We start from the raw sequence: 21,473 nt of genomic DNA on the forward strand, positions 1-21,473 counted from the left end.
ACGAAATGGTCCAGTGGCTACAGCACGTGAATTCTAAACGAAGATTGCGAGTTCAAACCATCAGCACGAGTTTGTATGTGCTTAATTTGTGCTCAGCGGTGAAGTTCAGCAGTAACAGCCTGTGAATGTCCCACTGCTGGGCTAAGGCCTCCTCTCCCTTTTTTGAGGAGATGGTTTTTGGAGCTTATTCCACCACGCTGCTCCAATGTGGGTTGGTGAAATACACATGTGACAGTATTTCAGTGAAATTAAACACATGCAGGCTTACACACAATATATTCCTTCACCGTCAAGCACGAGATAAATTATATCACAAATTAAGCACATGAAAATTCAATGGTGCTTGCCCGGGTTTAAACCTGATATCATCGGTTAAGATACACGTGCTCTTACCACTGGGCCATCTCGGCTTTTTGGAGCTCAGCATCGTGAGTAGTTCTTTATGTTTCGGATGAATTCTGCCATAAGTGTATCCACAAACCTACATTGAAGCTAGCAGTTAATGGGCAAAAAAACTTCTCCTCAAGACCTTTGCCAGCATTTACAGCCTGTTACACTTTTTTTTTTTAATTTAAATTTTCTTCCGTCAATCCCTACAGATTTCGCTTCACCAACTTATTTGCCACTTAACCACCGGATTAAACAAAAACATTAACCCGACATCTGCGAGTGACAGTTCTATCAAAATGATTACAAAGATGTGCTTATGCAATTTTAAACAGCGCTATTTAACTATTTATCTTAGAAAGGACAAATTTAACATAGTCCACGTTGAATTTGTTTTTCTAATATTGTTTTATATAAAATATCTAAAATATACAAATTTTATTTTATGTTTTTCGTCCACTTAAATATGCTCCATAAATAGAATACAGGATATATATAAATATATTTCTATGATTATTATATATATAATTTCTGAATGACGAAAAATAGGAACTGCTAAATTTTCAACCAGTAGCAGCTTTACATTAAAAAACCTTCCTATATAATAATTCAAAATTGCTTGTAAGACAATATTTGATCAAACTTTTTTTTTTAGTATAGGAAGGCGGACGAGCATATGAACCACCTGATGGTAAGCCAACACCCATAGACATTGGCATTACCTTGGGAACTAAGAAGTTATGTCCCTTGTGCCTGTAATTACACTGGCTCAATAAACCTTCAAACCGAAACACAACAATACTAAATACTGCTGTTTCGCGGTAGAATATCTGATGAGTGGGTGGTACCTACCTAGACGAGCTTGGACAAAGCCCTACCACCAGTAAGTATATATTAATATAGTTTTTATTAAAGAAAGAGAATAAAATAACAATAAATATTTATGCCAACTTTCACAATAATTGGTCAATCAGTGTCGCAGACATTCTTATATAGAAACCTGACTTCAATGAGGCTATATACATTAAATGGAATAACGTCTATAAACTGTTTATATTGAAAGACAAACATAAAAAGAAAAATTCTTTTTTTTTTGTTCAGTACTTTCGCTGGCGTAGCCCGGTAGCCTCTCTAGGCTGGAGGCCCAGGTGGGCATTGCCGGGGTATGAAGGCAGTATGAGTAAGGAATCCCCTGACGCCCCCTAAAGAGGCGGAGTGGACACCGGTAGTTTTTTTGTGGGTATTCCAGCGAATTCAGCGCCAACGATTCCCACATTGCACCAAAGTTTCATTACAATCGGATGAATAGTATAGAAACGCATACAGAACAAACAACAAACATATTTTTTTTTAATCAGAAAGATTAATAAAAGTTATATTAAAAATCTCTCCGTCCGACTCCGTCTTGATGAAGATTCAAAACTAATTATTGCTTCAGAATTAACCGCAAGCCTCTCTTACCCTTTATACAGAACCACCTGGTCGTAAAATATCTAAGCAATGCTTTTATACGGTTTCGAAGAAACTCAGCGACAAGTTTAATGAGAGAAGTTTTATTTGTTTTATTAACAAGTTAAAATGAATTTTATATAATTTTAAATAATTTATCAACACAGACAAAGTCATGACGAAAAAAAAAATAACCTACAATGAAACAAAAATGGCCGCCATATATGTAAGTTATAAGCATATATAATAAACATATTTTCTCTTTCTCTAAAATAAATACATTCGGATCCAGTGGTATCTTTAAATTAAAATAATCTTGTAAAATGATGATTTTATATTTTTTACAAAACTGATCGATTATTAAATATTTTTTTTATTTTTACAAGCTTTTATTTAACTTGAAGTTCTTGTTTGTTAATTTGCTTAGGACAAATCTATCAAACTGGAATAAAATCACTTACTCGTATCCCACGGAGTTACAATTTTACATATTGCTTCAGTTCAGATGACCTGCCAATCTTAAGAGAGATTACCCAACTGTGTAATACTTATATTTTTTATATATTATAGTGCACAAGTGTGTGCGCAAACAGATGCACTTTCTATTCCCTCTCTCATAATCCGATGGGACGGCAATTAACACGGCAAAAACACCACCAGAAAGTATTCAGGCGCATGATCAATGCCTTTACGTGCTTTCCGAGGCACGGGAGTATACAAGTCAAAAATACTAGATACATATCATATCAAACATTGTAAAAAAAAGATAATTTTTGTATTCTACATTTTTAAGGACGTAAATTAGTGATAAAACTTACGGTTTAGTTAAACGCTAACGCTGACGCTAAAATGTATTTTGTAACGTTGAGTTGCGAGCGCTGTTATATTTGTCCAATTTAATTTCCCACCAACGATACTATTATGGCCGCTAATTGAATACAGATAAAAAACAGATTAAAATTATAATAAACGCTCATCTTGATTCATTGCAGATTATACAATATTAGTAATTTCAAGTTTATAGCTTCACAGCTTAATCGTTGGTCTGGAAAATTAATTTATGGAATTATATTATAAATAACCAGCTTTTATAATTAATTTTAAATAACGCCGTTGGTTTTCCTCGTTTTTGAATACATTTTAAGCTATAGTTAGCTCCTTATTTAGTGCATTATTGTAAACAAACTACAAATACTAGGACATATGCAATAGTTCAGCCTTTACAATGTCGATAGACTTTTTTTTATTACGTTAAAACGCTTTGAACGGAATCGAAAGTTCTGTTTTTTAACGAATATTATTTTTTAAAAGTGGAATATCTGATACGACACAGAGAATAAAGTGAACTGAAAACTTTTTCCAACGTATACAAAGTTTATTTAATAAAAAAGAGCAAATTGCTTGCTCTTTTTTCTTCAGTCACAGTTTTATAAAAAAAAATGTAAAATGATTTTTAATCTATTTTTGCTTGTTCGTATCGGCTTACTAAATTTAAAGGTTGCTTATCGCCATTCAAGTTTTGTATTTGTAATTCGTCTCGTACTATGCGTGAATTGACTATGCGAATAAATATTTCTTACTTTACTTACCTGCTTGTAAATTGAATATTTTAAACAAATCAATAACTTCTTTCAATAGTATATTTAAATTTAACTCATAAATAATTTACATAAGTTTTGGTAATACCGATTATTTAATTGCACAAATTATGAAAAAAAGATATTATACAAAAAGTTATTGTTTTTCAAACAACCTAGTTCAAACAGAACATTATACTGCAAATTATCACATTTCTTAACTATAATTTATATATAAAAATATGAAATAGTAACGGTTTTACTTATAAATTTTGTTGAGAATACACCCTATATTAACAAAACAGTTTTTTGTGTTCTTCCGTCGAGTGTCAAATCAATTATGAAAAAAAAAACCTATTTTTAACTAAGCACCGCTAAATAACGTTTATAGATGTTATACAACCTAAATATACAAATATATATTCGAACTCTCTCATAGTCAATACTTAATTTACCTGACTTTTAATAATCAAGAACAAGAAAAAAGGTCAAATTTCAACGCTCATTAAAAACTCTTGGGCACAATTTTTCGAATTTCTCTAAAATTCTTATTCGTATAAAGAGGTCTTTACGGCACAAAAGGGCCAAATTATAAAATTATTTCAAACACTAATTCGACAGACAAAAAGGGCGTCCTCGATTTTTCTGTCATCCCCTCTTATATATATTTAAAAGAATTGAAATCGTGTGTGTTTTCTTCATTTATTTCTTCTTAACTGTAAAAGAATTTGAGGTTATTCATTACATATAACCGATTTTGGATACGACACCAAGATCGAGGATTTAACTATTAATTCTCTCAACCTCATAATCAGACGAGACGGCAATCAGACGACGAGAAACAGATCAATTGCAGAATCAACGGCTTTACGAGCTTCCGTACACGGTAGTGTATTACTTATGTCAAACGAGAGAAACATTCAAAAGGATATCACGATCTCTTAGGAACCGGGTTATGTAGGATTGTTACCCACTTAAACCTGAAAAGGCCTTCTTTAGCATGAATTAGAAAAACCAGATCATGTCAATATAACGCATCCACGGCCTCCCTCGTCAGTACTCCGCATGTGGCTTGGCAGAGCTTTCCTCAAAAGCAAAAGGTAATCTCTCTCTTACTCCTACGCTAGGCGTCCTTTTCTCCTCAGTGTAATTGACTTATTTATTCATTTATTAGGTTTGCTAGCCATTTTTACATTAGTCATTTTTATATACATTCAATTATAATACATCCACAGATAATGTAAAACAATTTAAACACTACATGCTAATTAAATCACTAATTACTATCACTTGGTATAAAAAAAAGTTAAAAAAACAAGTTGCGTTAGTACATGCACACATCTTTAAAATTTAAGTATGAAGATAATAATTCAACGAGGCCCTTAGAGTCACATAGATAGGAAACATCGCATACCGTATTTCCACGAAAATTAGTTAATAGGACATATGCCCAAAATTTACAAGTATTAGTTAAATTAAGTATTTAGTTAAAAACTTATTTCTTATTAAGGAATAACTGAGACGGCCCAGTGGACGCGTGAATCTTAACAGTTTATCGTGTGTTCAAACCTGGGCAAGCACCATTATGTTTTCATGTGCTTAATTTGTGATTATAATTCATCTCGTGCTTTACCTTGAAGGACATCATCATGAGGAAACCTGCATGTAACTAATTTCATTAAAATTCTGCCACATGTGTATTGTGTGTGTGGTGGAATAAGCTCCATACCTCAAAAAGGGAGAGATGGCCTTAGCCCAGCAGTGGGACATTCACAGGCTGTTATTAATAAAGGAATAAGGTTAAACTGGCTTAGAACGCCTTATGCTATAGCAGTGAATAAGTTACTTTAGTTACGTTCAGATTTTTTTCGATAAATGGTTATAAAGACGAATCTCCTATTACTTTGATGCTGATACTAAACTAAACTTATAAAAAAAAACTCTATTGTTAGCAAAAGAACTACGAACATTTCAAATGATGTAATTATAGCGTAAAATACTTGTACAATGTGACCTTAAAATAAATGTACCCGAAATATTAGCAAGGAAACTTGGACCGAAGCCAAGATATCCAGAACACGGTGACATCGACTTGCAACTTAAGTGCTATTTATCTGATGTTAAGAAATAAGCTTTCAGACAATTCAGGACAGAGAAACGTGTAACAATAAGAATTATTTTTACAACACGAAACACCTTAGTATTATTGAAGCGTTTTGTTTTGGTACCATTAAGGCAGAACTTCCAAAAGATGAAATGATAATGCTTATATATTTCCTGAACTGAGATACGAATTCTGCTAATATTAATGCTATGTATACTCTAGCAAGATTATTTGCAATAAAAATATAGTATATGAAGACTATAGTAAATTTAGTTACTTATAATTAATATAAAATTCGTCCGTGATTTTATGAAAAACTGACTTTTAGATTGTTAAAAAACTTCTAGCAAAGGGTGAATATAATAATCTGGTTTGACAAAAACTTGCCACAATAATAATATTATTTATTTATATATATATATATATATATATATATATGTTATATAGTAGTTATGTTGAAAGTGTTTTTATCCTAACTAATAATATAATTGTGAAAGTGAGTTTGTCTGTTACGCTTACATGCCTCAACCGATCATGATGAAATTTTGCATACACATAGTCAAGATTGCAAAAGAAGACAAGGGGTACCTGGTACCTGCTCCCTTTGCTTACTCATAGGTAAAGCCGCGGATGGATTCTAGTTGGAAAGTAAAGTTCATTTTACTAAGAATCCTTAACCTGTTTGATCTGTATACATTCATTGGAATTTATTCCGAAAAATTAAACGTTTTATATTCTAAGTGTTAATAAAAAGACCTTTATCTCCATTTCTAATTAAAGCTACGAAGTTAAAAACATTAAGGTCTAATAAAAACGCTCTTCCATTGATGGCGGAGAAGTGCCCGTATTCTTTTCTACTATTGTGTTGTTAGTCAAGTTTCCATGGAAACGATATAAGTGGTAGCTTTCGGTTTCATTAGATACCGTTTAAATAAAAATGACAATACATTATAAGTGTGTAAATTATTTATAAACAAATATATAGGTATAATTATCGATACAGATAACAAATATATCATTATCACAACGTTATCTGTGTTACGGTTCACGCGGGAATTTCGATGAATTTCATGTAATATGTTTATAATATATACATATCAAAAGAGACATATTATATGAAGTTTTTTTCGGTAAAATATTCTTTTAAAATAAATTGTAGTTTTATATTATATAATTTAATAACAAGACACGGCTAATGTCGTTTTATATATCAAGTTTTATGAAAACTCCATAAATGACGTCCAGTCATTTATGGACGACAAACATAAAAACATACGAGCTTTTATACTTAAAATATTAGTATGATTAATGAAATAATATTTCAACACTTTTTTTATAAACCGAGAGCTGAAATGGTCCAGTGAATAGAACACGTGAATCTTAACCGATGAGTGCCCGTTCAAATCCAGGCAAGCACCTCATAATTGCCAACTTTGTGTTAAAGGGTCGTGCTCGGCGGTGAAGGAAAAGGACGTGGCAAAATCTACATGTGCTGGATGTTTAAATCTGTCATATGTCTATACAAAAACAGTATTGGCTGAATAAACTCCATATTTTCTCGTCAAAATGGAGAAAAGGCCACTGATAGGCTGTTACTTTTACTTATTATATTATGCAGTCAAATAAAAGAGGTTGCAAGAGATCCAATTTGGAAGCATAATGCAACGTGAAAGCGGGCATCAGTTTACCTTAAAATTTACGTCAAAATAATGCGTCGCCATTCATAATAATCAAACTAAAGTTGAGATGTAGTAAGTCTCCATACGTCTTTGTACCTCGACACAAAACGTTCATGCGAGAATTTTATGTTAGTTTAGAAAACTCGATAGCCTATTGCATGAAGATATGGATAGATTTCCCATGAGTGAAGATAAATAAATATGGGGGTGTATCAAAAAAATGACTGTTTTATCAAATTCAAGATTTAAAGGACTGTAAATATTTTAATCCTATTTAATACTTACCAATTCTTAATAATCCTTTTAGAGCATTCTCTAAGTCTTGTTTATTCCCATTCGACTTTTAAAAAAAAAGCCTTGTTAGTTATTTTTTTCAGAGAAACAACATGACACTTTCCTACGAAATTCTCGTAATTTTAAGGCATTACTGGAAAAAAAAATTACAGCCGCTGAAGCAACTCGTGAAATTAATAAATATGAAGGGGAAGGTGTCCTTGACCAGCGCACTGCGCGGCGTTGGTTTGAAAAATTTAGCAGTGGAGATACGACGTTGGAAAGGAAAAAGGGCTCCGGGCGACCATTAATGGATATTGATGAGGTTCTGCAGGAAGCTGTTAAGTCAAATCCATCCACAAGTACTCGCGAACTTACTAGGGAATGTGGTGTTTCAAAAGATACTGTAAATCGCCATCTACGCTCCATGGGAAAGGTGAAAAAGAGCAGTAGACTGGTTCCTCACGAACTTACTCCTCAGCAATCAACTAAGAGGTCAGCAATTTGTGAAAATTAATTGAAAAACCCTTCTGATATGAGATTTTACCGGAAGATTGTCACCTGTGATGAAAAATGGGTTTACTGGCGAAATCCGAATACCCGTGAACAATGGCTAGATCGCGGTCAAACTGCTTTTCCGGTTGCTGCAAGGGGGCAATTTGATAAAAAAATCCATGCTTTGCGTTTTTTGGAATTTTGAAGGTGTTATTCATCACGAATTTGTTCCTGATGGATGTTCTATGAATTCTGAACTCTACTGCGAACAACTGCACAAATTGTATGCCAAATTGTCAGAGCTTTATCCTGCTTTGACCAACCGAAAAGGAGTCTTATTCCAACAAGATAATGCTGATCCTCACACTTCCCGTCGAACTAAAGAAAAGTTTGAAGAACTTCACGAATTCGAACTCCTGCCTCATCCACCATATAGTCCAGACCTTGCACCATCATATTACTACTTGTTTCGATCCATGGCCCATTTTCTTCAAGGGAAAAAATTTGATAATTTTGCGGAAGTTGAAATGGTGGTCCAAGAGTTCTTTGACAGCCATCCCAAGGAATGGTATCAGCGTGAGATCGAGCAATTGGCTAGCACATGGCTAATGACGGTTGATAACAATGGACTATACTATGAGTATTAATTGTATTTTATATCAAAGAAATAATAATACAAATATTTGGTTAAAAACGGTCATTTTTTTGATACACCCTATTAGCTTTGACCTTGAACTGATATGACAATGGTCGAAATTTAAAATAATCTATGATACCAGCGTGCTTTGGGAGTAAAGCCAACTTGTATGCCGTGATGAGAAACGGCATGACGATTTCTTATACCATCCAACTCCATTCCACCACCACTCGCTCTCTATTGTGTGTCCGTGGTGCTTATACTATATTCTTGTTATGGATTATTATTATATTCATTGTATTAAGTGACTTTATACTCCGTTTCGGTTTTCTTGAATATATTATTTTTTCAATTTTCAAAAACTCTCAATACCTTATCGTTATATTGTTTTATATTTTATTAATCGATATAATATACAATGCTATTGCAAACATTTTTACATCAAATATACACGTTATAAATAACGTTATATCCACCCTTGAAGTTACCGTAACAGCCTGTGAATGTCCCACTGCTGGGCTAAAGGCCTCCGCACCTCTTTTTGAGGAGAAGGTTTGGAGCTTATTCCACCACGCTGCTCCAATGCGGGTTGGTGGAATACACATGTGGCAGAATTTCAGTGAAATTAGACACATGCAGGTTTCCTCACGATGTTTTCCTTCACCGTCAAGCACGAGATGAATTATAATCACAAATTAAGCACATGATTAAGATTAAGATTCACGCGTTCTTACCACTAGGCCATCTCGGCCCTTGAAGTTACAAGCAATAAAAACTATTAATACGTTTACGATAGAGATATATTTAGATTCTACGATAATTCCCGGAAGAATTAATTTCCGTTACCATGTTGGCGTAATCCTAAGAATAGCTAATATGATCATAACTACCCCAATAACATTACTATCAAACAAAAGAGGTTCTATCTTAATAGATTTAATCCTGACTAAAGCTAGACTAAATACACGGTCCAGCGCGCTTAACATTGTTACCCGACGACCGGCTTTGAACGGTATATTGTATTACCGAGCTTAATAAGTATTAAATGTCCTTAAACTACACTCACACAGCTTCTATTTTACAGGTTTTAGTTACGTACTTTTTCATCGATGCTTTTTTTTATAAAATAGGAAGGCGGACGAGCATATGGGCCACCTGATGGTAAGTGGTCACCAACGCCCATCAACATTGGCATTACAAGAAATGTTAAATATCGCTTACATCATCAATGCGCCATCAACCTTGGGAACTAAGATGTTATGCCCCTTGTGCCTTTAATTACACGGGCTCACTTACCCTTCAAACCGGAACGCAACAATACCAAGTACTGCTGTGTTGCGATAGAATATCTGATGAGTGGGTGGTACCTACCCAGACGAGCTTACACAAAGCTCTACAACCAGTAAATGATGGTCGATGGTGATGGTCTAATCCTTTCATTTGATACCCCGCTCGGATACATTTGCTTACTATCGTTTATTCATCCCCTCTTCCACCCCCCATAACTATTAAACGGCTGATTTGAAAAGTTCTTCAAACATAGCCTAAAACACTCACTAATAAATATTTCAAACAAAAGCAACTAAATGACAATCGGTTCATCCGTACGAGAGCTACGATCTCATGTAGACAGACAAACAGAGGTACAGACACCCACGTCAAACTTATAACACCCCTCGTTTTGCGTCACGGGTTAAAAACAATTAAATAGCATCTGTCATATATATACGAATCACAGATATACACAACTCTGTTAACGTAACTAACTGTCTCGCTTCTTAACAAAAAGTATTTATACTACAGCTACTATTTTTTTTTTTAATGTTATGTATAATCATTCCAATAAGAGCTCCGAGCAGATAATATATCCAGTTATATAAATACACAAAGGAAGACTTTATTAAATTATTATAAGCGTATATTTAATATATGAAAATTTCTGTTTCCACCGTATCCGTACTTGAGCCTAAATCAATTGCGGTTCTTCGAAGTATGCTCCGCTAAAGCCTTTGAAATATTATTAGCTCCTCAATTCAGATTTATATAAAATTAATTTTATTTAACAATAATAAATATTACACAAAACATTTTATATAAATTGTCAATTTTACGCCAATAAGAAGTTTTTATTTACCTGAAATTAGTATAGTAAGAGTCAAGTCTTTATTTTTGATACGTTAAATATGTATATTAAAGTCGAATAGCAATGTCGGTTTTATAATTACTAATATAAAAAAAATAAAGCTTGTGTTAGTAGTGGAGATGATAACAGCCCAAAGCGTCAGGATAAAACATTTGACTTTTACAACCCACGGTGTTAAACCAGTGGAACGATATAGAAGTTAATGTGCTACAGCGCCATCTAGCAATGTTACAACAAAAAGACCGATTTCAGCCACGGCCAACTACACAGGAGATATTATAGTGCACAAGTGTTTGCGCAAACACAGGTGCACTCTTTATTCCCTAACTCTCATTATCCAATGGGATGGCAATCCGACACGACCGGAAAAAGTTCAGGCGCAGGACTAACGGCTTTACGAGCTTTCCGAGGCACGGGAGTTTCCACACTTCCAACTTCCAGACTCCGGGCTGTTACTGAGAATTTTCTGACAAAAAAATCCAATAACTTTTTACTGGCCCGACCTGACCTGGGAATTAAACTCAGGACCTCCGGGTCTGCAGCCTTACATTAAGCCACTAGACCAACAAGGCAGTCAATTAATCTTAAACAGATTTAACAACACGTACGTAACTCTCGAGTCACTTGACTAATAAACTAAGATAAATATAATAATAATAATAATATCTTGGGACATTATTCACACACGGCCATCTGATGCCAAACTAAGCAGAGCTTGTACTATGGAAACCAGACAACTGATATACTACACACACTACTATTCTTTTGTAAATATATACTTATATAGATAATTATACCCAGACTTAGGACAAACAGACATGTTCATGCACACAAATGTATGTCCTGGGTATGTAAACTCACAACCATCGGCGTGAAAGTCCAACCAACCACGCTAACCAGCCCGTCAAAAATCATAACCAATGATTACACGAGATTGTAAAAGATTATTCAACTTAAACACAAAGCCGACACTTACAATTTTTTAAAACGGAATACACAACAAGGCCCATTAGAAAAGTCATAATGTAACAAAATTAAACTCGAAAGGATGAACGTTCACATTTTGTCATTAACGATACAAACCAAGCCACATCAAAATTTAATTCATGAAAACGTTGTTTTTAAATACTACAATGCCTCTACGGACCTTTTGTTGGCACAAATAAGTAATATTTTTCTTTAATTAAAAAAATAAGGTTTTTTTAACGTAGATTTTGTTCAGGACATATAAATAAACTGCTTTGTTTATAAAATTTTATTTATTTTTTGTTGCAGCGACGTGCCGTATGCATTATTGGCGACGTAAAGGTCACAAACACCCTTGAACCTTTACAATTGCGTCGTGAGATAGCAGCACTGAGCGCTTTCTACCGACTGTATCACGGCGAGTGCTCTGAGGAATTATTCTCTCTAATTCCTGCTTCCCCCTTCCTTCATAAGTCCACGCGAGCTGGTTCTCGATGTCACCGCCTAACTGTGACATCAATTTCATCGCGAACAAAGAAATTTGGCAACTCCTTTCTTTGTCGCACTTCCAAAAAATGGAATTCCTTACCAGCTCACGTGTTCCCCTCCTCTTACAACCCGGGTTCCTTCAAACGAGGCGTGAAGACGCATCTTGCGGGCCGGCAAGGCGAAGGCGGCTAGTGCAGAACGTTTTTTCCGTCTGTACTGGCCGTCGTTGCGTTTGGACTCTACTACTACTTACCATCAGGTGGAGTAGAGTCATTTGCCCTCCCGGCGAATATATATATATAAAAAAATGTCCATTTCAATTATATACATTCTGTTACTATTGTGTTATATACAGCTGCTTTAATTTAATAGGAAGACAGACTGGCTTTTGGGCCGTAAGACATTTGCACTGTTAGAAGTATTAACCATCTCTAATGCGCTAACAAAATCAAAATTAAAATCATTTATTTAACATTAAAGCATTACAGTTGCTTAATGACAGTTAAACTAGAAACTACTACCGGTTCGGAAAAGAAACACCCAGCCCTGAGAAAATCCAGCGAAAGAAACTCAGCGGGCTTTTTTTTATATATTATATTATGTTTCGTTTACAAAAAATAAAAGGAAAACTAGCAACTAAGGTCATATGTCCCACGTGCTTGTAGATACACTGGCTGACCCTTTGAGCCGAACACAACAATACGAAGAATTGCTGATTGGTATATAGGTGGCATCTACCCATCAGGCCAACACGTAAATGCTGCTAATTAGAAGTTTGGAATTTAGAATGTTAGTGATGTCTACTTCAACGTTCCGTGGGCCCTGCACCACTAACACACTAATAATTTCATCAGAAACAGCACGTTTAAGTTTTGACCGGAATATATTATAAATATCTTACGAAGCAAAAACGACCTTACTTATAAACGTAGTTTATATCGAGGAAAAGACTTGGAGCTTATCTCACCATGTTGCATTTTGCATTTCAGTAGTTAAGATTTGCGAAGTTGGCATATTTATGTCATCATAGTTTTCAAGGTTGGTGGCGCGTAGACGACAGGTTTGGTTAACATTTCTCACAGTGCCAATCTCTATGGTTGTATATACTTTATATATCTTAAAACTGTAAATTATTATATTTTTAACGTTGTGTATCTTTTAATAAGTTATCGCATAAATAAATAAATATAGAAATATTATATTTTTATAAATCGGAATTATATATTTTTTATTATATATTTTAATAACAGCCTATTTTATCAATATTAAGACCAAAGGCAAATTTTACATTTGGGCGCGCCACACGCGAATCAAGCAGATCCGAGAGGCTTTTAGGGAAAAATATGATTATGGAAGCTTTTTATATTGTAAAATTAAGAGTCCCAAGAGATAGTAACATTATTGGATAAAATATAAACGAACGAGAACATATCTTAAGTAAATAAGAAAAACCATTATCAAATAATGTAGTATAAATATTAAATAGCTGATTTTTTTTATTTCAAACATGAGACTTCTTATAAACGTTGCTAAACGACTATCATTAAACAGTTACAGCCTGTGAATGTCCCATTCCTGGGCTAAGGCCTCCTCTCACTTTTTGATGAGAAGATTTTGGAGTTTATCCCACCACGCTGCTCCAATGCGGCTGGTCACGCGTCCTTACCACTAGGCCATCTCGGCACTTAAAATTTCATATCATTAAACAATTTTGCTTTTTCTGTCATTATTGATTAGATATTCGAAAGAAGAAGATACAGCATCCTTTAAATAATTACCCATTAAACAACGTTTATAAGTGAAGCATCAATAGCTAGCACAATCTGAACGCTTAAATGAAGAGCTAAATATTAGTAGTAGTAGAATATAAGAAGTTAAAAAAACAGGCATTACTAGAATTATTTTTGAAAAAAAAAATCCATAAAAGTAAATAATAATAAATAACTATTTTCATTTTTTTATATATCAAAGTACGTATTATATTGTTAATAAAATAGCAGACAATAAATATCTAATTTCTGCATAGACCTTCTTATTTAATTCATAATTAACTTTTTAACTTATTTATTCATAAATAACTATTTTAAAACTAAGAATCTGCAATTGTCTGGTAAAATCTTGACATAATAAGTATATCCAGTGTCCTGCAGTAAAGGGCTATTCGTGCAATTTATAGCTTTTGCGCTAAATATTCTTCAAGAAGGTAGACGAATAAACAAGTCTATACTTCTTCCTCGTGTCATATATATACAAATATTTATTAACACGTGTAACCTTTGTTATGAGACTTCACAATATGCTTAGTAATTGTGTTGCACAATATATATATAAAATAAGATCCCACAAAATGTTTGAAAATGTTCCAATATCAAAAATTTTGATGTGTAGGATGATTTTTTTATATTTGTCTAGGATGTCAGGATAGAAAGTGGATATCTACGGAATCACTAACTAAGCACCACATTGACCACCAACTAAACACCAGCAGTCCGGAAATTGGCAGTATTTCACTCCCCCGCCTCGGAAAGCATGTTAAACTGTTAGTTAGTTAGTTAGAGAACGAGGGAATAGTGTGCACATGTAATTTGCGCACACATTTATGCACTGTAATATGACCTGCGAATTTGGCTAATTTCCCTTGAGGTTAACTGTCATGGCCAAAATCCGTCTAGAGAACATCAATCATCAATCATTATTTTCTAAAATATATATAGGGCTCTTGATAAATTGTTCGTAAGGCTCACATTTCAGGGATAGCTCGTTAGACGGTGTCGGGGAGCCAAAATAATTGACTAATACTTGTAAACTGAAGTATTTTATTCTATGTCATGAAATTTTCAAATCCATTTTTATTTTAAATTGTACCAATAGTATTAAAATAAACATAGAATTAAGCTTATAATCTTACGAATTCAAATCCATAGTTTATTTCCAAGTTCAATCAAAATTTTCAAGTCTTGAATCAAAATTCAAAAGCTCTCAACCTCCAAAGCTTTTGTTATCAATCCAAGTTGTATCTCTAATAAGTTTAAACTGCCAAAGTAAATTCAATCTGAACCACTGAGTTCCCTAATCAAATGCAGGACAAACAAACTTAATGGTATCTGATATTCATTTAGTTATAATCTTGAAATCTGAATGCCGTTGACACTGAGCTTTTTGAATGTGTAATTATTTATATATAAAGCCTTTTTGTTCTTAAATTTAACAACTGTAATAAAATCTACGTATTATTTTGATTGAGTTTAGGTTAAAGTTATGAATAAGGCAACAGCAGTAGAGGCCTTAGTCCAATGTCTTATTATATAGAAGACTTAGGCCTCTACGTGCGGGATATACTTGTGATAGATTTTCGTCCAGCACATGCAGGTTTCCTCACGATGTTTATTCATATTGTAGTTGTCAGTGCGTGGTTAGTACTTGGTACGTAAACAACAAAAAAAAACAACGAACAGTCTACAATTTATTGTTCGCACTTACAGCACAGCACAGTCAAAGTCTACATAAACGGATAACCAGTAATGAGAGTAAGTAAAGCTTAAGCGGGTGAGAGCGTAAAAAAACTATAATCAAAGTAGTGCGCGTCGATGTCGAGATCTGACTGATTCCCCCCCGCGCCTTCTTTTTTTTTTTTTAAGCCCTTAAAAGCCCTTAAAAGCTCAAACGCCCTTAGGCATTATAAGAAATGTCAACCATCGCTTATAGCCAATAGGCATTGTAAGCAATAAATAGGCATTGTAAGAAATGTCAACCATCGCTTATAGCCAATGCGCCACCAACCTTGGGAACTAAGATTTTATGTCCCTTGTGCCTGTAATTACACTGGCTCACTCACCCTTCAAACCGGAACACAACAATATCAAGTATTGCTGTTTTGCGGTAGAGTATCTGATGAGTGGGTGGTACCTACCCAGACGAGCTTGCACAAAGCCCTACCACCAGTAAGTCGTGCCGCCGATCGCTAGCTGTCGGGTAGGAGGACAGCGGTGGCGAATGAGCGAGGCGCGCGGTCATATGATCGCTTCGTATTTATCTATTACAAATATAATTGTACTTTATTTGTTGAAATGTATTTTTATTTTATTTATTTATATTATTATTAATTCATTTGAATTTTATTTATAATTGGCGGGGCACCACAATATGTACCACTGAGCACAAGATCGATTATAAAAACTGCTATGTTACTTGGTGGTATCTTTGAGCAATCCCGTCTGGGTAGGTTATATAATTAATGGGTCGTATTCATCTTATGGTTTACCGCTAAACAGCAATATTTAGTATTTTTGTGTTCCAGTTTGAAGGGTGAGTAAGCCAGTGTAACTACCGCACTAGGGACATAACATCATTGATGGCGCTTTGGTAATGTACAGAATGGTTAATCCTACATCACCAATGTTTATGGGATGTGGTGACCACATACCATCATTTGGAACATAATTTATATAAATATAAATCAATTAAATATCCCATTGGACTATAATAATCTAAAATATCAGATTGCACTTGCGAATGCGCACACACAACATAGCATAACATAAAATCTCCTGCACAAGTGCACAATTGGGTAGTTTTTATCGAGAATAGCCACTAAAATCGGTCAGGGGACATCACACTATCTTTAAGATAGAAGACGTTTTGTCATTTATGTATATAATTAAACCGGGATGAAATACTGAATCTGAAGTTAATGAAATTCAAGTTCTCCCTTTACCGTTTCTTGAGAACTGTTCTGTGTCGAAATTAAATATTCTGGGTCAACAAGACACTTCACACCTAACAACTTTTCGATGAGTCTGTGTAAAATGTACGTGATTTTTCGCTTTATTAGTTGAAGCTAAGTTTCAATGTTTCAAAGTAATTTAATGATCAGTAATAGTCTTTGAATGTCTCACTGCTGGGCCAAAGCCAAAGAGGCCAAAGGTTTGGAGCTTATTCCATCACGCTGCTCTAATATGGCAACATAGTGGCATAATTTCACACATTCAGGTTTCATCACGGCGTTTTCTTTCACTGTCAAGCTCGAGATGAATTATAAATACAAATTAATATGAAAATTCAGTGGTACTTACCCTGGTTCGAACTCACCATCATCGGTTAAGATTTACGCGTCCTAGCGACTGCCCAATGACCCATCTCGGCTCACATTTAATGATTGAAATATTTTTTTCACGAGTATTTTAAATTTTTATTCCTTAGCCTCATTGTACCTGTATTCCTTAAAGCTTAAACATTATGACCATAAATATAGACTTAAATCGAAAACGAATTAAATAATTTTAAAAAAATCATGTTCTATTTTTCATCATCCGGAAACTAGAAACAAAGAAGAAAGAAGAAAGTAATAGTAATAGAGTGTAATAGTAATAGAAAGAAGAAAGAGTAAAGTAGAAAATGGATACATGAATCAATACAAATATATAAAGTTGATCATTTTGTTTATTTTTCGAACGCGATCATCTTAACATCTACCAATTCGTTTTGAACCCATGTTGGCTATATAGTCGACTATTTATTAAGGTTACGTAACATAAATCACGACTCACGTAGTAATTTTTAACATGAATGAAATTATAAATGTGTAAAGTTTATTTTTTTAATGCAATTTGAGCAGGAAATTATCCTATTTAAAAAGTAACCCTACATACATACCATACGCGCATGAAAACATAACACTCCTTTTTTGAGCAGTCCTATAAAAATAATCCCAAGGCGATTTTAAATCCTGTGATGTCACTAATCAAGCCCTTAAAATAAATAGAGTGTCTTCTTTAATAAAGACTTTCCAAAACAAAGCGTACTGTCACGAAATTAAATTAGCCTTAAGCCTTAAGGGAGCCCTTTGTATGATAAATGAACGAAGATAGTATTGAAATTTAAGTATTTAATAATCATGAAAAATTTACTAAAGTAAAAATTAAAAACCTTAAATATACTGATTATATCAAATTTTGTTATATTTTATCAATGTACATTGCATTAATTTCCGAAATACATGGAGTTTCAATTTGTACAAAGCATTTATGTTTATATAATAGTTTACACCTCAAACCGTAAACAACACAGATAAAAACAAATTATAAAAAGCGCATTTTTATCATTTTTATACTTTTATATCGTATGGTCAAGACCGTGTGGTCAAGCCCTCCCCGCTAATACGTGGGCGAAGCCACGGACGAAAGCTAGTTATTATTATGGAATATAAGTATATATAATTGTATAGTAAAGGCAATACTGACTGACGGGCCGGTTGGCGTGGTTGGTAGATACTTGCCTTTCACGCCGAAGGTTGTGGTTTCGATTCCCAACCAGGAAATATATTTCTGTGCATGAAAATTTCTATTTGTCCTGAGGTTGGGTGTAATTATCTATATAAGTATGTATTTACAAAAAAAGTAGTATATGTAGTATATCAGTTGTCTGGTTTCCATAGTACAAGCTCTGCTTAGTTTGCTATCAGATGACCGTGTTTATTCACACACGGTCAACGTCCCAGGATATAATATTATTAATATTAATAGCTGAAGCCTAACAGCTTATTGTCTCTCGCTCTTATTTAATTTTTAATTTTTATTACAACTTACCTATTTTTCTATATTCTTACTTTAAAGATTTGATTTTAATATTTTTATTACTGTAATATCGGAAATTATTGCTTAAGTGTTATTGATGTTTATTGCAAAAAAGTTGTTTGTTTTTAAAGTTAATAAATAACGATTCCACAGTGCTTATTTATACGTACTTAAAAAAAAAAGATCTTATTGTATCAAAATGCAATTAAGCTGATGCAATATATATTGTAACATTCTTTACCAAATAAGAACTTTAAACTAGTTATTACACAAATTTACGTTTTGAATGGAAAACTAAAATTGCCATTCAAAAGCTACAATCTTGCTTAAGAAAACATCTCTTTAGAGCGTACTACTTTTCATACACTTCAAAGGCTTTTCAAGCGGCTTGACAGCGCTTTTACTCGCTGTATTTTACACTGAAATGTTAAACAGAATGTGATATGTTATATGTTTGGGCAATTAACTTTCCTTAACATTATAACGATATCTATTTAAAAAAGGAACAGCTTGTAAAATGTTCCAATGCTCGATTTATTTCATTTTAAAAACGGTTTTAAATGGGAGGATATATATGTGGATATACTATTTTGTACCACCATTTTATTTTTTTTAACGCTGGAAAAACTCGTTACGCGTTTTCCCCACGGGAACAGTATGTTGGGCTCGCCGGTGTCCAAGGCACCGAGTGCGCGCCGAATATCGGAATACCCACTAAAAAACCAGCAGTACCATTTCCGCCTTAACGAAGAGCGCCACGGGATCGCTTTCGCATGCTACCGTGACGCTCTGACGGCCGGCCCGCCTATGGGGCCTCCATATTTTGTGTCACCACCGCCGACCACGAGATAAATTAACTATATTACAATTCAGCAGGGTCTGCTCAAATTCGAATCTGCAACCTTCGAAATAGAAATGTATCGATTTTGTTGTAATTAATTTAACCGAACTGAAATGTAGAACATGTGGATTTTTACACTTACATTAAAACATGTTTCTTTTTGTCCACAGATAGAATGACGGAAGAATGACGTGACCTTCAACAGTAAATAAATTAAAAAATCAACATGTCACTTTCAAGCGTGAGGTAACAGATTAAACGAAACAAAATGGCAGCGCCGAACGAATGGACCGATTACTTCAGCCCAGAGCAAAATTACTCGAAAACATTTAAACCTGGAATAGAAAACATATTTCCAAACGACGTTATAGATGTACCAAGACTAAATTATAGTTTTAATGAGAATGCAACAGACAGCCTAGAATATTCTAATTTCACATCAGAAGATTACTGTTCGTCAAACCACTCGCACGTGTACTTGAATGTGACTTGCGAATTTCCTATAAATTATGCGGAACCTATGTATGGGTAAGTATCATTCGTAGTGTAATATAAAGTCAAACACACAAGCATAACTTACTAAGCTTACTTAATCAAATTTGTATACGTAGTTAAATGTGTGCGTGCTACACACATTCACAATACGACTTATCTACTGCTGTATATTGACTTGAAATAGTATAAGCTTAACTTATTTGTACGTTGAAGATAAATTACAGTATTTAGCTTGGCTTTTCCGATTAAACTCTATTTATGTTTAGTTAGAAAATTAAAACGTTAAAAGACTAAGGTGGCTTTACCAATATGTATATAAGAAGCATCGATCAAAATCTAGTAATATATATAAATTAAATTCTAATTCTTAACTTTTTAAATGCCCTTAATATATTTAATAACTTCTACAACCACTTTTCAAACTTTGACAAATCTTCGTAATCCAAGACAGAAGCTCTACAGCAGATGCATAAATTATAAAGCGCTTAAACTATACTAGAACACTTAGAGACTTACGGCCTTACTTATAAACGATGTTTAGTTGAACACTAATTTATCTCTTTCCATCCATCATCAGCGATTTAACAGTCGAAAGACGAAGACACAACATTAAACTAATCAAACCCAAAGCCATATTTATAAATAAAACCTTATTTCATTCAATTCTTCTGATTCAATAACTTATCGATAAAAAAATATTGAATGCGAGTAAAAGAAGCGAGAAAAGTAGCATGCGAAATCGCTTCCGTAGCGCTCCTCTTTAAGTCGGAAAGGGTACCGCTGATATTTTAGTGGGTATTCCGATGTTCGGGGCACACTCGGCGCCTTGGACACCGGCGAGTCCCACATACCCCCCCACTGTTCCCGTGCGGGAAAGGAGTAACGCGTTTTTCCAGCGTTAAAAAAAAGGTATCACATAATCATTATATATACAATGCAACATAAATAATACAACACAAACATAGTTAAAATAAGTGTTGCAAAGAGTACGAGTATATGTAGAGGGCCATGTTATTGCTTAAAGAGCGATATCTTTCAGACAACCTTAGGGTAGATGACTTGTAGTTGAATAAAGCAGTGTAAGAATGTTAATTTATACTCGTGGAATTATAAACAACATGTATAAATGTATAATATTATACAATACAAAATTATATAGATGATAAAAAAACGTGACGAAACAGATTATACCAAAATCGCCTTAATTAACCAATACATAGAATGCGTTTTTCTATTAATAACATAAGATTCAATTTTGATATCAACGAAATTGTCGAAATTGAAAAGTAAATCTTTTTTTTAAATTACTTATTTTTTTCCATATTAATTGACACATTTCAATTAATATGGAAAAAATTATACAATA

The 21,473-nt window shown here is 33.9% G+C and overlaps 1 protein-coding gene across 3 annotated transcripts in view; it reads left to right on the top strand.

The window, feature by feature from the left end:
* The window catches only part of LOC126778505 (sex peptide receptor), a 271,820-nt gene that overhangs the window by 205,519 nt on the left and 44,828 nt on the right, over nucleotides 1-21,473 (top strand). For 2 of the 3 annotated variants that reach the window (XM_050502124.1, XM_050502123.1), the window contains one exon: nucleotides 19,783-20,140. In XM_050502124.1, coding sequence (XP_050358081.1) covers nucleotides 19,881-20,140 — 260 coding nt within the window. In that variant the 5' untranslated portion in view covers nucleotides 19,783-19,880. The remainder of the gene's footprint in view (nucleotides 1-19,782; nucleotides 20,141-21,473) is intronic. The other variant, XM_050502125.1, reaches the window with a different exon arrangement.

The sequence above is a fragment of the Nymphalis io genome, chromosome 26, assembly GCF_905147045.1.
Source record: "Nymphalis io chromosome 26, ilAglIoxx1.1, whole genome shotgun sequence".
In the NCBI taxonomy this organism is placed as follows: domain Eukaryota; kingdom Metazoa; phylum Arthropoda; class Insecta; order Lepidoptera; family Nymphalidae; genus Nymphalis; species Nymphalis io.